The 21,650-nt window shown below is 39.3% G+C and overlaps 1 protein-coding gene across 1 annotated transcript; it reads left to right on the top strand.

Annotated features, from left to right (window-relative positions):
• The first annotated feature begins 3,733 nt into the window (after positions 1-3,733).
• On the top strand, positions 3,734-14,457 carry rchy1 (ring finger and CHY zinc finger domain containing 1). The gene is made up of 9 exons (XM_036528004.1): positions 3,734-3,800; positions 8,301-8,420; positions 8,951-9,066; positions 9,469-9,547; positions 9,724-9,768; positions 11,203-11,261; positions 11,766-11,795; positions 12,414-12,534; positions 12,840-14,457. The coding sequence occupies exons 1-9, from the start codon at positions 3,747-3,749 to the stop codon at positions 12,975-12,977; spliced, it is 762 nt and encodes a 253-aa protein (XP_036383897.1). The 5' UTR covers positions 3,734-3,746; the 3' UTR covers positions 12,978-14,457.
• Positions 14,458-21,650: the final 7,193 nt, after the last annotated feature.

Genomic DNA, 21,650 nt, shown 5'->3' with positions numbered 1-21,650 from the left:
AACACAATAGGGTTCCAGCACTACGTACCCCTAATAAAAATAATAATAATTTAAAAATACCATGATAACAGAAAACAGCGTTTATCATTATGAACAACAATATCTTATAAAGTAGCAAAACTGCTATCAACATTGGGATGACAACAAAAGCAACTACTGAAAGACATTGGATGTATTTTCAGCAGAGTTTTAATAACCGGCCATAGACAAAATTCCCTTCATTGTAATGGTTCATGGCACTACCAGTAGACAAAATCCTTTGCAGTCAGACTCCATTGTCTTTATACATACCCACATTCGACTTTTTTTCTGTTGGGCACAGCACATGATATTTTAAACATTACCTATTTTATTTTTCCTGTACAATTGTGTGCATGTGAGAATAATGGTTATTGCACAGGATCTCAATAGGATCATCATCATTTCAGTTAATCATAACCTCTGACAAGACAGTATTTCAGCAAAAGCGATATTCTCGATTAGGAAGTAAAAACACTCAAAAATAGGTTAGGTATTTGGGCCTCATTAATCTCATTCAAACTGAACAAGTAATAGTGTGAAGCAGTGCTATAACATGCTTTTGTGTGTTTTGAGTGTTCTGTGTTTTTCATCTTACTTTCTACAAAGAATACAGTGTTGTGGGGAAATCACTGGGACAGCAAGAAGTTCAGAATGCACTCCTGGTGAAGAAATCTTCTGAGAATGGCTGATATATATGCTCTTTATGATTACAATTTCTATGAAAGCTCAAAACACTTACAGGGGTTTCATGTCTGACAAAATTCCGTGTACAAGTACCTGGAGGGCGAAGAGCTCATTGAAATATTGGCACATAAAACTACACATTTTATCTCAATTTTACTCATCTGGCTGGTCCCAACTAACTCTCTTGTTTCAAGATTCCATAAAGGTGTTTACCAAATGATTGGTGAATTTCCTGTCCTGTGATTCTTGATCCCCTTTCATTCTAAAGCCCCTCTAACACAGAAGAGAACTGGTACTGATACTGACTGAAGTCAGGTACTGATATCCGTCTGTATGAGTGGGTAATGCCAGAACCACAGTGGTAGTCTATAAAGTACACCAGCATCACACCTCTGAGAGGTACTTATTTTCTGACTTTCCACTAGCTTTGCTCCTGTGTGATAAGCCATGCCAAAACAGATGTCGTAACAGTGGGCAGCAATGCACTTTGTGTCCAGTTCCACAGTACCACACTTTCTGGGTGTTGGTCATCATCTTCACGTTACAATGCAGGCACTTTGGCAGGCTTGTTGCCAGAGAACAGTTATGTTGAGAAACAAGCCTGCCCCCTGACCTCCTACAGAACCCCGACACAGTCAACATGGTTGCTGGTTCTGCCTGAAAGGGGGAGTTAGCTAGTCAGGAAGGGTATATGGGGAAGTTTGGGAGGCAGCTTCCATCAGTCCTATTTTGAAAAAAAAAAAGAATGAAACCCCAAGCACACTTATAAATGAATCAGAATGGCTATTGTGGTGGAGAAATGTATGAATTTGAGCACAACTAACACTGAACTAACTACTGAAGTATGTTTTTAAAACACAAGCACTACTGAAATATGTTTTGAACACTATTAACGTAAAGCACTACTACTGAAAAGCATTAAGCACTGTTATTAATATGCTGTGACTCTGTGTATGGTTTTAATATGATTTTATGAGTTAAGCAAGGCCGGGGGGTGATTTCAGGTTGCAAGCATTTGGGAGTTATTGCAGGACAGAAGTATCAGAATATGTGACCTTGGAGAAGTATAGCATAGCCAGACCAGCCCTTTGAGTTATTTAACCCTTTTTAAAAAAATCATTCAGGTGAGGGCCTGGAAATAATGGGAAATTCCAAGACATGGGTATACGTAAGAGATAAAGATGAACCTCTGTATTATTTAATTTTTTTAAAAAATCATTCAGGTGCAGACTTGGAAATAATGGGAATTTCCAGAAGTGATATGCTTTAAAAATAATATACAATTATGGCTATGTGGTTTTGGGGACTTTCCAGGCAAAAGATAATGGTGTATTACGTCAGATGAGGTGATCTTGAAGGAGGAGCCTGGGAGGAGTTAGGGAATTAAGTCACGGGATAGGAGGAGTTGGGAAAACAGCGAATGCATTGTGACCTGTTGCTTCACGGACCAACTCGGTTTACTGTATGTGATTGATCACCATATGCAATAAACCAAAACTTAATTGCATCAGACTCTGTAAGAACTTATTATTTCCAGAAGACATCAAAGTGTGGAGGAAAACCCTCGGTCCATCTGACCCAGACCAGGGGGATATCCGCCACATTTGAAGTCACATCAACTATATTTGTAACAATGCGAAATTACACTGACCAGCCCTTTGCCTAGTCAAAGTTAAATTCCGCACTGTACACAATTTTGCATCACATCCCCCTTTAACACAGTGTAGTGGAAAAGTTTTGACTAAGACTTTGTTTGTTCAGTGCTATTGTGTTGTGACAAATTGTATATCCACATGCAGGAAATGCATATGCAGTTTATAAGTACTGCCAGTAGATGTCAGTTAGGCTAAGCAGGTAATTAGTTGTTTTTATTTTTAAGGCGTGTGAACTCTGGAAATAATGTAAAATTAAGGTGGGATATTTTTTCCTTTTTAAAAGAACACAGAAATGTGCTGATGTACCACAGGGGCATGCTAGAGGGGGGAGAGATAACAGGAGAATGTGGTGTGACTGTGAAGAAGTAACAATAGTGTACAGAGAAGATGGGGTGACTTTAAGGGAGGAGTTGGAGTTTCATAAGCAAGCATTTGTGTTACATTAGGTTAGCGTTATTCTAGGTTAAAGTGGATAGTCAATTAAATATTTTGTAGCAGCCAAGGCAGATATGGAGCTGGAACAATAGGTTTCTGTATGAGTCAGGGTGCATGTGACAGAGAAGCCGAAATAATGTTGCTTCTCTTGGTGCAGGTGCAGGTCTTCACCTGACCTTCACTTCTCCTGGTGTCTTGTGTTAGGGATACGCCTGCCTCCTCCCCTTGCCTCTGACCACTGTGAGAAATCTTATTCAGCAATGACGTTTTGTGTATAACAGGAGGAGCTAGGGGAAAGTAATAAAAGAGAAATGTATGCAGACTAAAGGGGCTTGCTTTTTGGGATGTGAATGAGTGATTGGGGCGAATGCATATACACCTGTTGCTCCGTGGGTTAACTCGGTTTACTGTATGTGATTGATCACCATATGCAATAAACCAAACAACCATGGTTACATCAGACTCTGGTGAGGACTTATTATTTTCCGGAAGGCATGAAAGTGTGGAGGGAGCCTCCAGTCCGATTGGCCTAGACTGGGAGAGGTTTTCCACCACAACAGCGTTTCGTATTTTTATTTTTTACTGCAGAAAGCTTTGTTGTATTAAGCTGTCAAAAATCATCAGGGTGAATTAAATCGTTTGCTAGAAAGAAAAAACGTATTGGTTTATCTATTACAGTCCATGGGAAATTAGAAAATCACGACGCTTCCGTCGAAATATAAGTTTCTGTAGCACAACCTCAGCACACCCATCCAGCTCTTTTCGAGATCAGTGTGTTGAAAAGCGTACGGATTTTTAAACAACGATAATAACAATTATAACAATTTATAAGCAATTGGTGCGCACATAAAAATACTTCCGTGTTTGTGGGTTAATGGACAAAATCCCATGCTCATAAATTGGTTGTTTTGGGGGGAAATATTTGCATGGGACACCATCACTTTAAAAAAAATGGCTGCTTCTGAGTCTGGATGCGACCATTATGTGCGCAGCTGTTTGTTAAAAGTAAGTTAAGATCGCTGCTGGTTATATTTTGTTTCCGTACGTCATTGTTAAAAATACATTTAAAATATTATTTATAGCTAATTTATGTTAACCAGATAGCCGCCTGAAGGCAGACATGTGACTGGCTACGTAGCTGACGTTAGCTACAGTAGCTAACCGGGAGCAAGTCGTGGGTCTGATCACACAGATAATTTTGATTAACTTCGTTTGTGCAAGAATTTATTGATTCAGCGGTAACTAGCTTGACAGGGTGTTAGCTAGGTAGCTTATTTGGTAGTTCTTAGCTCGCCAGCTTAACATGTTTGGCAACACGGAAATAGAAAATCAGCTACATTAAGGTATCTGTGCTCCACTCCAATTATTCGAAGGAGTGTACCACATGGGCTGTTTTAACCACCGTCTACACTTACCCTAGCTCGCCGAGGTTACTGGTTTGTTAACTGTGAAAAGTCACATTTAGGTACGACGCAAGGATGAAGCAAACTGTCAGGGGCTACTCCTTGTTACTGCAACTGACAAGTTCATTTTTGTTAGCTAGCTAGCGTTAGCGTCATCTAGCCAGTATGTACATGTTACTTAGCTAGCAGTTGACGGAGGTTGTAGCTGGAGAACAAATGTATTTAGACTTGGGAGATGGGGATTTCAAAAGGAAGTCAGCAAAAGGTATTTAACATGTATATTGAAGTCAGTTGAGGAGGGGGAGGTGTTAGAAGGATCAAGACATCTTCTACCGCTAGTCAGCAAATATTAGCTATCATATAAGCGATACCACCATTTTTTAGTTTAGCTCACAAAGAGCCTGTCTGGGTGCCAATGTCTTCTTGATGATGACACAAATTGGTGAAAGTTTGACAGTTTACAGTAAGTGAAGGTATGTTAAGACACCCTGAAGTCAACGCTTGTGTGGGGGGCAGTGGTGGTGCAGAGTGGCCAGCTTTGGAGGACTTCTGAAGTTTTTCCACAGTAGAATATGTTGGGAAAGTAGTGACTTTCCCATGTAATGGAGGTTTTCCAGAACACCACAGAGGTAAGAATGAGCTTCCTCCATTCAGCAGGACCAGCGCATGTACATTCAATTTGTCATATCCATGAATTGATAGTCAGGATAGCGGGGAAGATGGTTGGCTAATTGTGAATAATTAAAATAGCTGTAAATAGCTCGCAAGGAATTAACAAGCTGACCGGGGCAGTGCCAAACTAAAAGTGATCAGTTATTTGTTGCTAGCTTGTTTGTTTTCTGTCTGTAATGAGTAATACGACAGTTTTCTCAGAAAGCATTTATGACCCCACACATGTCTGCTCTGGTGTGTTTAAGGTCTGTTGTGATTAAAGCTGAAGTAAAGATTTCAGACTTTAAGTTCCACAGTGTGGCCCATTAAGCCTGCTCAATGGAATTACATTTTAGATGTACCAAGGTCTTAAGTCACTTGTCTGAATAAGGCTACTTATGGATCTGTCAAATTTAAGGCTGACAAAAGCTCATTCTGAAAAAGAAGATGCATAGCTCAATATGATGTGAATAGTGTTCTAAGCAGTTAAAATGTCAGTGCAGGGTTGGACGCTTAATTTGAAATGTGGTTGCCAGGCTTGGCATGTTTAAAGATTCTGTATTTTACTCCTGGAAACAATTGCTGACAAGAAAATGCTAACATGAATCTCTTTCAGTTAGATGGTCAAGTTCGGCTTAAATTTTTGTTTTTATTACAATGTAAATGTAGCCAAAATTTGGGTTACTCTTTTTGGGAAAACCTTAATAATATCCAGTTGTCTCGAGACAATGTTTTGGGGGAAGAAAATTGGTGACATGTAGATTTCTCAAGTTCAGATCTCTTCTTTACAATGTAAATCAAGGTCACAAGGTGACAGTTGTCCATAACATTAATGAAGAGATGGTGTATGTTTAACCTATGTCTTAGCTATTACCCTACAGGTGTGGAAGAATGCAAATTAATATGAGAGTTGCAGAGCTGAAAGTAATAGCTTGTGTGAGTCCTGCATAAAGCCAGTAGGGCAGTAGGTAACAACACTTTCAGTGGTGACATCACTCTCTGGGACTTAGGTATTGGCAGTCCTCTTGTAATAAAATAGATTAGTTGGTAATATATACAGAAACAAATACAGTGTGCTGCTGGCAAGGTCTTTTTGCTTGCTTGATGACCAGGTTGAGAACTGTGAGTTAGTTACTAGAGCAGTGTCTCTGTATGAATGTCTCTGCGTGTCTATAAATGCATTTTCTTAATAGAGATGAGGTTCATTAAACATTGGAAGTGGCTTGTTAACAATATCAATTGATGAGCGGTTAAGTGAAAATTTCCTGTGTTGGACCCTTAAAAACTCCTGTGCCCAACTGCATACAGAGTTTTTGTTTAACCTGCTTTGATTGTTTTTTTTTCTTTCTTTACATAAGCCCAGATCTTAAGGAAAAACATTTGCACTGTCTCTTACTTCTGCTTGTGATATGACTTCAGGTTGCCATCCACTAACTGAACTGTTATCATTAGCCTATCAGACCTGATGGCATCTGAATGCATATTGCACAATACTGAGCTCTCTGAGGCACATGGTGCACTGAGTTATCTACCTGTAGCCATCATTTGCCATAATCTTGCAAGTCACCTGGTTTCTGTCTTGACATTTGTGTGGCTATGCTGCTTTTTTAAAGCTAGTAGTTACTCATCTGCTGGAATGTTGCAATTTCTGCTGCAGTGGGTGACCCATTAAAGCCAAGTAGAAACATCTAGGGCCACATGTATCAACGGTGCGTATGCATTGAAATCATGCTGAACACTTTTCGACACATAATACGGTATTTATGAAAAGATACTTCCCGGGAGACCATGCGTACTTCTGCGCATGGTCTCGAGGTGGTGTACGCATAAAATTTGTAATTTGCAGATTGGCAAAACCAAGAGGAACTAACAGTGATGCAAGTAAACGGGTCTTGCATCAGTCATTGATGAGTGTTATCGCGCCAGGATGGAGTGACTGAGGGGGCAGATCTTTTTATATAGTAAAACAGTTATCATCTTTTTATATAGTAAAACAGGTTATCATCCTGCTATGCCTATATCTGCATTTTTTTCATCCTGCGGGTGGCAATATAGTGGGGTTTTGACTACATGCGAACAATTCCCTACCTTACCTTTTCCATGTGTTTGTGCGTCATGGCCATAATAAGAAATAGGAATATTTGGGGCAGATTGCCAGGTCACCACCTAAAATTGGTCTGGTGGTAGGTTTAATGAAATTCATTGATTTAACCATGCAATAGCCTCTGAAACCTGGCTAAATAACAACACAAAACTACTGTTTCAAAATCAAATAATACATTTATTTCACAGCAGTGGTGAAGCCAGTATTAAACCTGAGTGTCCTCGCACAATTTAGGGAATTGGAGCACATGAACGATTCTAACCACTGAGAGATGACTGCAAAATGAACGAAATAATAGCCAACAGCGTCATCAAGTGGAAAAAAAAAAAAAAAAAAGCTGATCAGATTGTTTTGTCTCTTTCTGCTCATGCCATGCAGCTCTCTCTCTCTCTCTCTCTCTCTCTCTCTCCTTCTCTCTTGTTGACCAAAACTTCACTTCCCAGTGTCGTTTCCAATGAGCATTCCAACGTTTCCAATTTTTTTGTTGTTTTTGCTGTTTTTCTAGAGGGTACATTAAACTTAAAACGGGGGGCAGAAAATACATCTGGTCCTGTGTGCGCTTATTCATTTTTTGGCCTCTCTTTTAAAATCCAACCACTTCTTTTTCACCTCATCCACTGTACACACTTCTGGTGAAACTGCATTCATTGCAGTCACCACTTTGAGCCACTGCGCATTTTTCTTTTGATTTGAAATGCCGCTAGTCTGGCCTCCAAAAAGGACATTTTTTTTCTCCACTCCACCTCATCAACCATCACTTCTATCTCCGCGTCCGAATAATGTCTTTTCTTATGTCCTGCCATTGATCCTCAATAGTCTCTGCATTTCACTCAGATTTACCTGGGATCTTTACATGCTAATTTGACGAATTAAAGGCGTGTCGGTCCATATAATAACAATTGTGGGAGTGGATGTTAAGCACGTTCATGTGCACATAATCTCACCCTGATTTGATTTACGCTCAGATTTATGAAGACAATTAGGCGTACGTGGTGTTTGATAACTCTGACGAAAAACCTCCGTACATAAATCGTGGAATTCTGCATACGCATGTTCCTATGGCAAGTTGTACACAAAGATTGATACATATGGCCCCTTGACAGGTAAAACAGAGGAAGCCCAAATGTCAGACTGGCAGAATGATGCAAATTTTCAGTTTTCCAAATGTGACAGTTGTGGAAAAAATGTTGAGTGACATTTTTTAACTTGTCCGATGTCGACTCCTCATTTCACCAAACGTGGATTTCTCTTGTCTCAGTCAGTCAGACAGGTATTCAGTCCAATCCAGTCCAAAATGCAAAACACATTTTGAAGTATGTTTTAAATGTTTTCCAATGCCATTTCTAGGCTCCGTGCTGTGGGAAGTTCTATGTGTGTCGACTGTGCCATGATGCTGAAGAAAACCATCAGATGGATCGATTCCAGGTGAAAGAGGTGAAATGCTCTGTCTGTAACACAGTCCAGAAGGTAAGGCCCACCTGCTGCATTGCATAGAGTCCAAGAAAACTTCCTGACAAGAGCATGAGCACTACAATGACACATCATGCCGTTAGACCAGTTTCAGTGTAATCGGTGATGGAGAACATGTCCTATAGTTACTGATGACACCCCTGTGAAAAGGTACACAATGTATAGAATCAATTGGTTTTAGGGGTGTAAACATACAAGGATTCATACTGATGTATCACTACAGAAACAATGATTCAGCTGTATCTGTCTTGCACGTAAGAATCCATCCATGCGGTAGATTTTTTTTAAATTTATTTTTAATGATGAATAATGAACTACTGCTTAGATGCTCTACATTCCTTTAAAAATGTTGAATAAACATGTGAATGTTGAGTTGTATTTAATTGCATTATGTAACATCAAAGTGAAATCTATATATCTATAGTATTTTATCATGTTACCCTGTTCATGGTGTCAATCAGATATGTAGAATGACTTCAAATATAGTGAAATTGTACCTTGGACATCGCTGTGTTTTGTTCATCAAGGCACAGCAGACGTGTGAGGAGTGCAGCGAGAAGTTTGGGGAATATTACTGCAGCATTTGTAATTTGTTTGACAAGGATAGGAAACAGTACCACTGCCAGCCTTGCGGGATATGTCGGTGAGTCCAGTGTGTTCGTATTTCGCTTGATACCTTAGTATTTCCGGCAAGGATTCAAGTCAGGTCCAAGGAGGAGTGTTAGTAGAAGCTAACTTCCTTGTGTTGTGGAACTTGTGTTCCAGAATTCATCATTTTAATTAAGTCAGGTTGGATAACTTAAGTTGTGATCTAACATGCTGTACATCCAAACAGAGTTTTGTACGGCTGTTCTGAAATGTTCATTTTTTTTTTTTTTTTTTTTTACATTGAACAAGCTCTGATCTTACATCTTTGCATTAAAATTAGCAAGAAGGAACTCAAGCAACTTTACATATTATACCATCCATAATTATTAAAGATCCATTAGCTGTTCGGAGAATTTAAGATCTAAATCATAAGTAATATGTTTTTTTTGTCTTTCAGGATTGGACCAAGGGAAAAGTACTTTCATTGTGTGAAATGTAATCTGTGCTTAGCCAGTGATCTACAAGGAAATCACAAGGTACTTTTCACATACATGTTTTTTGCATTTTGCAAACCAGATTTTGAAACTGTCATTGTTCTTGATATACTATTGGCTTATGTGGCTATCCCTCAGAAAAAAAGAAAATGCGTAAAGCTACCTACACACTAATAATCTTCATTACTTCTCAGTAATTATAATTTCTTTTGCTTCAGTGCGTTGAAAACGTCTCAAGGCAGAACTGCCCAGTGTGTATGGAGGTAAGTATTTTAAGGTTCCACAATTATTGGCACCCTTGGTTTAATATTTTGTGCAACCACCCTTAGCAAAGTTGGCAGCCCAGAGTCTTTTCCTGTAATTTGTGATAAGGTTAGAGAACATATTTTGACTGTTCCTCCATGTATAACTTTTCAAGATCACTGATATGCTTGGGTTTGCACTTACGGAGTGCCCTCTTCAGTTGGGATCACAGGTTTTCGATGAGATTTCCGGAGATGAGAAGTCCGGAGAATGAGTGATTGCAGAACATGGATTTTGTTTTCACTTAAACATTTCTGTATGGATTTTGATGTATGTTTGAGGTCATTGTCCTGCTGAAAAATGTACCTGTGACCAAATCTCAGACTCCGAGCAGAGACAATGAGTTTTTTCACCAAGATTTTCTGCTACTTGGTGGAATTCAATATGCCATTGATCAGCAAAATCCCCAAAACATCAATGACCCATCTCCAATATTGGACAGTAGGTATGAGATGCTTCTCCTTGTATGCTTTGTATGCATACTGCAAAACATGCCAATGGTTTGTGTGGCCAGAAAGTTCAATCTTGATCTCATCTGACCATAGCAGTCTCTTCTAGTCATAATTCTAATGACATTGGCAAACTCCAGACGCTTAGTTTTGTTTCTTGTGCTCAGTAAGGGCTTTCTTCATGCAACCCCTCCAAAGAGCTTGTTGATATGGAGGTGGCCTAAGGTGATTCTTAGGTTCTTTATTGCTTCACTCACCATCTTTCTCACTGCCATTGGGGAAAATGTGCACTTGCATCCTCTTACTGGCAAGTTAGCAACAATTCCATAGGTTTCAGATGTTTTTATTATTGCCCTTACAGTGGGAAGTGGTATGTTTAATCATTTATGTATAGCGGCAGTGTAGCATAGTGGTTGAGGAGCAGGACTTGCAACTGAAATGTTGCTGGTTCGATTCCCCATGGGGACACTGCTGCTGTACCTGTGGGCAAAGTACTTAGCCCACAATTGCCTCAGTAAAATATCTATCTGTATAAATGGATAACATTGTAAAAACCTGTAACTGATGTAAGTCACTCTGCATAAGAGCATTTGCTAAATGCCAATAATGTAATGTAGTGAAAAGCTTTTGGGTGGCAGTGTAGCACAGTGGTTAAGGAGCAGGACTCGTAACCGAAAGGTTGCTGGTTTTCCCCACAGGGGCACTGCTGCTGTACCCTTGGGCAAGGTACTTAACCTACAACTGCCTCAGTAATTATCCAGCTATATAAATGGAAAAAAAAATGTAAAAACCTGTAACTGATGTAAGTCGCTCTGGATAAGAGCGCCTGGTAAGTACCAATAATGTAATGTATGTTTTTAGACCCATTACAAGACTGTTTTGAATTAACAGTTCAAATGAATTGTAAATGGGTAATAAAATAATGTCCCTGTTTCTTTGGCTAAGGATATTCACACATCCCGAATTGGAGCTCATGTCCTTCCCTGTGGCCACCTCCTGCACAAGTACGTCCTTTCCCCTCTTCATTACAGATGCAGTGTGGTGCTTCCAGCTCTTACATCTGAGGAGATAGAACTCCTCTGAGAACAATTTATTAAACAACGAAGCAATCACATAGAGTTTGTGTGTGTTTTTCCCAAATCTGTTTATCTAAATCTGTCAGTCCCATTATTACATTTGCTCATGAAAGAAGTCCATTTTATTTTATTGCATTTGTCTTTCATATTGTGTTGAGATGTCTGGATACAACATGAACAACATCTAGCCAATTTTACAGTGTTCAAAAATGTTTACTTTGTTCTCTTTGAAGGTTATGTATTACTGAATTTTCAGATTATCCCTAGGGAACTGTGTAACATTGTTCTTCCAGATATATCAGTAACCATTATGACTTGAAGATGAAGAAGACAAGCTGTAGTAGAAGACTACTTTAAGATGCCTCTTGAGGCTGCTGTTCTTGCATAATTGCTCTGAATATTTTGCATGTGATGTCTGCACTTTTTTAACAGAACCTGTTTTGATGACATGTGTAAAACTGGGTAAGAAAGATTTCAGTTTAATATTTTAACAGTGCTTTTTATGGCCTATTATGATCCATTTTTTCAGGGTTTATTCGGTGTTCTGTCGATTGGAGTGTTATTTGTCCGTGTGACTTAGTTCCAAGTTCCCTTTAAACAGGGGTCCCCAAATTTTCAAGGCTATAAAAAAATAGTTCCTAACTGCATATACACTAGCTGGGGACAGCGTGTAGTCTGATTATTGTATTTGTGTGATGGGTTTAGCATGTGCTTTGCACATCCGAAATGCATCTCCTGGCTCACCAGTTGGTCACAACCCATAGTTGCAGAACCACTGCTGAATCACTAGCAGACCAATTCAGTAAAAATCTGGGCTGTTTTCGGAACTCTTTGGCCATATGACATAAAATAAGGATGTGAACACAATGTAGTGCTGCGCCAAAACAGTGGAGTCGCTAATTAGTCAGTTTTGACTGTTTTTTTCCCCAATATGACATTATTTCACTAATATGTCTCAAGAACAAAATGGTAGCTCCTCTCCCTTTCTTGTCAGTTGTTTCTGTCTTTGACACAGTTCACTTGTCTCAGAATAAATGGTTAGAGTAAGTTTGTCTTGACTGAACTGCTCTTTCTCGTCAGTGCATACCGCTGTCCGCTGTGCATGCACTCTGCCTGGAACATGAAGGACTGCTGGGAGGAGATGGACAAAGAGATCTCTCAGACGCCCATGCCAAGCGAGTACCAGGATGCCACCGTCAAGGTAGCGCTGTGGAGAATCCACCATGAGACCCAAGATGAAAGTAAAGGCTGTAAATATACAGTAAGCCAGGGCTGAAGGTTGCCAGAATCATGCTGGCACAATATCAGGGTACTGTACAGCAAAATTGCAGTGCAAATCATCTTCACATAACTTTGACGTGAAGAGCACTTAGGAGATTTCTTTTAATGGTGAGTCAGGAACTGGGATGACTTTATCATTTTTTTCCCATGATTTGATGAGTAAGAGCTACCTGTCAGAAGCATTGTGTTTGATGACAGATGTGTGTCTCTCTCTTGTGACCGTAGATCATGTGTAATGACTGCCAAGCACACTGCACGGTGCCCTTCCATGTGCTGGGTATGAAATGCAGCAGCTGTGGGTCCTACAACACTGCCCAGGATGGGGGACTGATACCACGGCAACAGCAGCAACCACCGCAGTGACGCACCTGCTGATGCCACTCCCACTGTCACACCCAGCCCCTTCCTCAGCCAGTTCCACACTCTGACTCTGAGTCTCCAGCTTCACCAAGAGCTGATCGGTGATTGCCTTAATCCCAGAAACTCAGGCTGCTCGGATTAACATCCTGAGTAATTGATTGTACATAACTGGGTCATTCACAAGGGGATTTTTTTTTGTTTTTACACTAAAGTGGCAATTAATTGGTACAGTATCATTGTTACTATCTGTCAGTAAAATACAGAAAACTCATTTCCACATTTCTGTAAATGTAGAGCATGATGCCTGCTAGGTTTTTCCCCAGTCCTTATAAACTAAAATCAGATATCTCCAGATATCTCCCTGAATATTATTCATTGAAGTTCCATCTCTAAAGTTTATTTTATATCTGTGGTGAGTAGCCTGCCACCCAGGGGCTGCAGGTCTCCAAAATGTGGCTCAGACAAACAACTGCGTAGTTTGAATTTGGTTGAACATAAGGTGAGAAAAGATGAGTTTATGCCCCCTAGTGGCTGCTATTCCAAATGTCCGCATCTAGGAATACAAGTATTTACCTAATGTGATATGTAGAGTATTCATTTAATGCAAGGCTATGACACACAGAACATTGGAAAAAGCAAGGCACTTCACAAGGGGGCGTAAAATCCTCCTTTCTTTTGCATTAGGCCCAATGTGTGTGAATGCTGCAAATCTGGTCCAGTTAAAAACTCAGGTCACCCATCCAGATCATTCCTTCAATTAGACTCTGTTCTGAAACCTTTCACCATGTCTTTAAGCTTCAGAACTAAAACCCAGTATCTGCGTCCTGCGATTATGATAGCAATTTGCTGGTAGTTGTATGAACAGTGACCACATTGCTTGTCAGCTTACACATCTAAGCATACTATTCCATACTGTGGAAGTTTCACTGTATCAGTGTGTCAGTATAACCCTACAGAGGCATAGTGTTGTAGGGAAAGCCTACAACAGCAGCTGGTATCTGACATCATAGCACATAAAATATATTGCATTTATGTAGCACCTTTCATGAATTTCAGTGCACTTTACAGTGAGGTGTGATTTGCTTCAGCCACCACCAGTGTGTAGCTACCACCTTGGTGATGTATAGGAGCCATTTTGTGCCTGAAAGCTCACCACAGCATCAGCTGAGGTGGTGAGGAATTTTGGAAACATTTTGGTTAGTTAGGGGGAGGAGAATATGGCCAGATTGAGGGAGCCAGATTATGAATCTTGGAGGAAAGGACGTACAGACTGCACTTTGACCTGAGTTCATTGATCCCACCATTGTCTGCAAGTTTACAACTGGAACAATAAATTCAGATTTTACTATACATCAACATGGAAGCCATTTATACTTCTGGGTACTGCATTTTTATGAATTACATCTTTCAACTAATCTGTGTCAGACCATAAAATGATCTTTATTAACAACTTATTAGGCATTTGTAATATATTGTAATTTCTGTCTTCTTGATGTCTTAAATGTCAGTTTTGAATCTCAGGAATGTCCGGTATATTTTGATATTAAATGAGTTAATGATATTAAATCTCTCAAAATGTGTTAGGTATTTTTATTTTTATTTTTATTTTGTTTGAACTTGTGTTCAAAACGCATACCTACCATTTAATTTGCTTGAATTGTTTAATGGTGACTGAGATTTAGTTAATGCTGCCTGTCAATATTTTCATTTATGTAACTACCAAAAAGAACCACATTTTTAAAATTTGGCATTATGTATAACACAATTCTAGGACTTCTTGTCTTTTTCAATCTACACCTGAATAATTTTGTTAAGTCTTGCTGTAAGAGGTAGTTTGGACACAACAGTTATTGTTGTATGGGTTATTTCTGTAGTTAATGTTACTTTTGTCAAGGAGACAAATCTAAATAAATGTTATATAGAGTGGTGACAGTTGTATTTCTTTCTGTTGGTACGAAAGTGACAATCCTTTAGACAGGTAATCTTGAGTTTAAATTTAGCACCCTATTAGCACAATTGCAGTGATGTATAATCTGTGAGAAATATCAAATGTTTTTTTTTCCCCTTTTCCCAAGAAATACGCCACCTTAAATAAATACTGATACTACTTTACACTCAGCATATGGCTTTGTTACTTAAATAGAAGAGACAGGTACTCATGAATGATGGTTGTCATTTATAAACAAAATGACGACTTTTAGATAACTCCTGTCAGGTCAAGGGTTCATGCATTCTTGACTGAGTTGCTGTGCAGAACTGTGAGTGAGTCTGCAGATAAACCTGTCTCATACAGAATATGGGTATTATATGATAATGCCTTGTGGAATATTTTGGCCCAGTAAGTAAATATAAGCAACTCTTTATTAAATCATCTGCAAAAACATAATGGATTATCAGTTAAGTGCCCCACAGATACGGTGTAGAGAATTTTATCATAATTACTGTTCTGGTGACAATAAAGATAAATATTCATCAGCTAAAGAGTTTCCTGAGTCTCAGTGTAATTATACACTTCAATTGCAGAGAAATGAATATGCGTGTTAACACAATGGTTTGAACTGAGCGTACTTCCTTTTTGTGGTGTCAAGATGCAGAAGCCAGTGATGATACCAATGTCATTTTACAATGGCATTGATGACATTGTCAGATTAAAATGAACTACATATAAACAAGCTCCAACAATCACTAAGAATTCTAATAAGTGGTGCACCTTATCCAGTGAAAGACAAACTTGATGTTCAAAGTCGGATTGAAACCAGATGTACTAAATATATTGATAAACATCTTTGGTGTTGCCTTGAGTAGGGGTGACAGTGAGCATAGCAGTTTTGTCTTCTCTGACAACTAGCATGATAGTCACATGCGATGCTTTAATGGATTGGTGTAGGCACTGTGCCTTTGCAAATAAATCATGGATGAGAATCAAATTTCACAGTGAGGGCCTGGTTTTAAATGGGCATGCTGAACCACGGCTAAGGGCGCAAAACACCTAGAGTGACAAAATGCCCTTTAGAAATGTGACTTGATCAAATGTGTCATGATCAAAAAGGGATATCCTCTTGCTAGTTCTGTTAGTGATATGAACGGATGCGCACAGTGACGATTGTCCTGGAGACGTGGTTAAATGGCAGAGCACCTTGCTGACGAAGGAATTGCCGGTACTCAATACACACAAAATTTCTGATCTGTAATCTTATTTTGGTTCACACCTTTATTTTTTGCGTTCACATACTTGACTAAACCACTGCTTTTCTCAAATATGAGACTTACTGGTTGAGACATACTGTCATTGTCAGATTGAGTTTTATACATTTGTTTCCTTTTTCATTTCAAATACATTTCCAAATCAAAATATAAATTTTTGCATATGTCTAACCTATAAAAAGACATTTAAAGCCAATTAACAACTTTAACACAGAAATGAATGATCATGTAATTCAGCTAGACAAAATGGAATACAAAAGTACAGTCAATTATTCAAACTATGTAAATACATATGTGCATTTTGACAAGTTTAATCTTAAAGCTACTTTGTAATGGTCAAACCATAGATACAAACCTTCAATAGTTCAGCACCATGAGTAAATAAAAATATTTGGAATAAACCATGTATGGAATATACTGTGGAAATATTTAATCAAATATTGTTCGCTAAAGACAACATTTTGCCTGTCACTATACATTATCCCCTCTGCTCTCAGTACCTGGTAGAGGACTTGCAATATCCATGACAATACATTGGCTGATGTCACCCATTCTGGTGGCTGGCACATCTGGCAAAACTGGGAAAAACGTTGTCCTCTCCATGAGAGGTTGACCTCTTGTCTCTGCAGTGATGGGTTGTGTTGTTGTTGTCTTAACAACGGGAGGAGGAGTTGTCTCCGGTATCATTTCATGACGGGTAGTATCAACGATGAATAGCACGTCTGTTGTCATGGAAACAGTTGGGGGAGGAGTTGTCTCTGCAATGGCTGGTTCGAGTGTAATTTCTGCTATAAAGGTTGGTGCCATCTCTGCAATACCCAGTGGAGTTGTCAGCTCTGCAAAAATTGGATTAACAGTTGTCTTGGGTTCAGGGATTTCCTCTGAAGATTTGGACTCATTGGATTCTGACGACTCAGATGAGTCTGGGCTCTTGTCAGTCATTTTCCTGAAGTGGTATCCATGGTGGCTGACCTGTTCATCATACATCAATTTCAAAATAAATAAACATTGTACAAAATTCTGGCTATTATTTGAATTACTTTTCCTTGTGTATAGATTTCCTTCATCTACTGTCATAACATCATAGCATATTTCTACTATTACTTATAGGAGAAAGCAATCATGAACATTCTTACTGGTTTTGATGACACAGTCACAATAAGGAGAATAGAAAGTGCAGTCCTGAAAATCGGCATCTCTTGGATCTTATTTTCTAAAAGACAAAAATACATACATCATATCATAGGTATGCTGAGCATTAGTGAGAATTTTCTGAATGGTTTGAAGTTGTTGTATGCAGCCTTTTGACTGTAGCTCTGTAAACCACTTCAGGAACTACAGGGACAAGCACAGTATACAGACCTGTGTGGCACAGTAATAATTTACAACATGAAAAACATTCACAAGAAAATTTAGAAATTAGTGTTCAAAACAATATGCCAGTTCAGTCTGAATTAGCTTGAAGCTGGTTCTCAACATATATTTGACCTTAGACTGGAAAGAATGCAACCACAGTATTACCTTGTATTGAGTGAATGTTCTCTTTTCCCCAACAAACAGCAAAAAGGTTCAATTCTGCAGTAAGAGTTGAAACTTGAAAGCTTTCAACGATCAAAACTTTGGTGAGCGACCTGAATGACTGGAATCTGGAGATTCTGTGTAGCCTTTCCTGCAAACGATTATATGAGGATGAGTGAGCCGGATGTTGCTTCTTAATTTGGAATATGTCAGCTCTACACTTCAACCAAATTTCATTGTCTCTCTCATTTTGTGGGAAATCTTCCTTTTTGTCATTACTATATTTGAACAATAATAACGCCCTTCCATACATCAAAAGCAGGCACTTTAATGAAAGACCAGTCGAGTCATAATATACTTGCAATGATCTATTGTGTCAAAACAAGAAATAGGCAATTAAAGCTCAAGTATACTGAAAGAATAGGAGTTGTTATTTAGACCTCCAGGCTGCAGATATGTCAGAAGACCTATACACCCTCCAGACACAAGTTACAGTGGTGGTTTGCCATTAGAAGGTCTATTGTTTTGAGTATGAATAGTTACTTAATAAGTTAATGTGACATCTGATATTAGATCACTTAGATTATTTGTACCTAAACTGAATATGGCTGAGCTAATTTTGAACACTTGGATTCAATGTAACTTTTGACCATGACCAAAAAGAATAATGATTGTAAAGAACACTGTAACCTTTAGAACACACGCGATTATTGTTAAGGAATAGATTCAAATGTTTGCTGTATCTGATATAATACAATGCAACTGATTCACTTACTTTGGGGATAACTTAAAGGAAAGGTATTTTACTTGCATTTAAACTGAATCGTCCAATTAATGATTACTGTTACAGTCCAGTAAGTACAGTTATTTTCTGAATGATTTACTGAGATGTTTACATTTAAAAATAAACCAAATAAAATGTTAAGCTGTGAAAGAAATGAAACAAAACACATTTGCTTCAAGGATTGTAAACATGCCATTTTGTGTTTTTCTGGGTGCAGTTTGGCAATATAATGACAAGCTATTGCACAACTTTTGTGGTTGAACAACATAAGCAACTGTTGCTCAATTCTCCAGACTAGCTCTGTCCAGTCTTGTTATTATACTCACACCAAGAATGTGAGCATCATAATTCAGTGTCATAACGGCACTGGCCATTTCCTTTAACACACTTTTAAATAATAACATTCCAGTGAACACAAGGAGAAATACTGAGGCTCATGAGTTAACACACACAATTCTGATGAGGTTTCCATCTTCCTTACAACATTCCGAAAATGTGACATGCTTGCTAGCCTGTACTCAAGGTGCAAGAAATAACAAAATGCCTAATAATGAATTTGACACAGAATACTATATTGTCAGCAACTGGTTTTCTATTCATGTGAAATAATGAAAAATTCCAGAAATTAATATTTGATATGAAAAATACTATAAATATATATTAAGCTATAGTACAAACATTGTACAGTACTAAATCATAGTACACTGTTAAACTATAGCAGTAATGTCCCTCGGCTCCTTGTTTCTGATGGAGTGCTACACAGTTCTGTTTGTAGTACTTGTTTAGGCCAGCAGCTTTCTTCCAAACTTCAAAAATACATCTTTTTTGCAAAAAATTACATTTTATTTAATTCAAATCATACCAGCAATGTTAATACACTTAATGTGTGCATTAACGTGTGTGCGTGTGTGTTGCCCAGTGTATTCCATTTTAATATTGTCTTATTGCATCCAGCTGACAAAGAACCTCAAATCTGTCCTTGTAGGCACATGGCTATGGTAGAGTGATGGTCAGTGATGGTCATGCAAAGAAATAACCATGTCTTTGCTGGAACAATGTACTTGGGGCCTAATTTTTCTGAGGCATGGGCACACAGATTTTAAGGTATGTAAATAAGATTTGAAGATGTGCAATTAAGATTTTAAGATGAGCAATCTTAATTTCGGCATTGTGCTGGCTTCAATGCATTTTGGTTGTGTTGCTACCCTCTGTGAATGTTTGCTGTGTTGACCATTATTATCACTTGTTTTGCCATACCATCACCGCCAATCTTTCTTATGTGTTATATTTCATGACAAAGCATATTTTCCCAGTCACATTATTTCCCTTATTTTGTTTGTCCTACATGAAACACATAAAACGAATTAAAGTGTTGTTTTTATATTTAGAAAATTGCATGTGTGAGGTAATATAATGAGGCTACATTAATCAGTTATTGGCTCCGGAAAGGAACGTGCCAACAGCGCGCATCTTTTTCGATCAATCAGCTAGCACTCAATAACGATTCCTCAAAAACCATATATTCATCTGTATCAGTGGTTGTATATGAAGATAGAGGTATACTCTCTTGATATGCTGGTATGTGTCCATGCTATAAGCTGAAGTGTTCTCTGTATCCGGTCCTTAGATGCCTCTTGCCTCTGGTCAAGTGAATAAGGGCCATCCTGAAGGAGCACTGAAGGGTGCAGATGCAAGCCAAAGTTGATTTGAAACAAACAACAGACAGAAAGATGTATTAATATTTAAGCTTTATTTTTGCTGCCTGGCAGTTAGCACAGGAGCCATATTTACGGACAAGTTTTTACATGAGTGGTGCATGAGTGGTCCAGTGAATTAGCATTTATGGAATATAGTCATCTATGAAGGTAGACTATTTCTTAACTTGATAAGCACATACTTTAGTATAAATACTGATTAAAGGGCATAAACTCTTGCCCTCTTAGGGCATCTCTCTCTCTATTTCTACTTTTCTCCTGTACCAAGAACGAAACTGCTGTGCCTGCTGTGCAAACTGTGGAAAATTACTTTGAGTGAGGGAGGGCTGCAGATCAGCTTTGCCATGTCTTATTTTGGGGACTGGAAGAAAATTACCAGATGATTTAATGATGGGCAGGACACCACACTCAGGACAGGGAAGACTGCGGGCATCAATCTGGGAGAGAATGCTTCCTGCGTGGTAGATGGGAGAAGTTTGACTTGTCTCACTTCCTGGTTCACTGCCACCTGGCACTTCCACTCACGTCAGTCTCAGGGGGAAATATGAAGATGGGCCCTGGCTGCCCCCCACCTGGCTCTCTCCCAGGGTCAGACGCTGTCCCTTGGGGGAATATGAAGATAGAATGGGTGGGAAGGCCAGAGCAGGGACTCAGATCTGTTTGCCCGAAGGAGGAGAGGGCAGGAAGAAGATTTGGGGCTGTTCCGCTTGACTCCCAAGACCTGAGATGACAAAGATTGGCGGAATGTTGTATCGTGTTTGGGTATTTGAGGGGAGGTCTCCTCTTGGTAGCCTAGCCCCATCACAAGCATAGCGCGGGATTTCTGGAGGGGGAGTTGTCTCTTGTATCTCGCTGCTGGACAGTAGTCATTGGTCGGCATGGCAGGAGTGTGGTTGGGGTTGTGGTCGGGCCATAGTTGTGGTCAAGACTGCAGAGGGTGCCTGGGTTGATTCGGCACAGGGTGGTGCGGGAGCTTGCGGAATGCAGAGGAATACAGGAGAGTTTTGAGGACCAAAGGCAGAGTATAGGTACAGTGGGTAAGGTAAGTATAGGTTGCTCTTGGGCTGCACTGGATTAATGGGCCCAGACTGTTGTTCTAGAGAGGCCTTGGCATCTGATGACTCAGACGGTGGTTTGGTGGGCTTGGGTGGAGTTTTCATGGAAGCAGCCAGTTGTGGGAGGAGGTAGAGTGGTAGCAGGAACAGTGGAAAGGGGTCATACAGGAGACAACACAGTAGGGGGAAGATAAAAGGAAGGAAGGGGAAAAGGGGGAGGAGGAGAAGGGGGATCTTAGATGAAAAATATAGGAGTAAAGGAGTCATTGTCAGTTTGACTCAAGGGTGGAAATAAGGAGCCTCCTGTTAGTCCTATCTGACGAGGCCTCCTACCCATCTCCTTGAGCACCTACAGATGGGCATAAATACAGTTAGAGGTTGCATTAAGTTAATACATTAA

This window comes from Megalops cyprinoides, chromosome 4 (assembly GCF_013368585.1).
Source record: "Megalops cyprinoides isolate fMegCyp1 chromosome 4, fMegCyp1.pri, whole genome shotgun sequence".
Lineage (NCBI taxonomy): Eukaryota > Metazoa > Chordata > Actinopteri > Elopiformes > Megalopidae > Megalops > Megalops cyprinoides.
The sequence above is the reverse complement of the archived record's forward strand: the minus strand, read 5'-3'. Positions and strand labels throughout refer to the sequence as shown.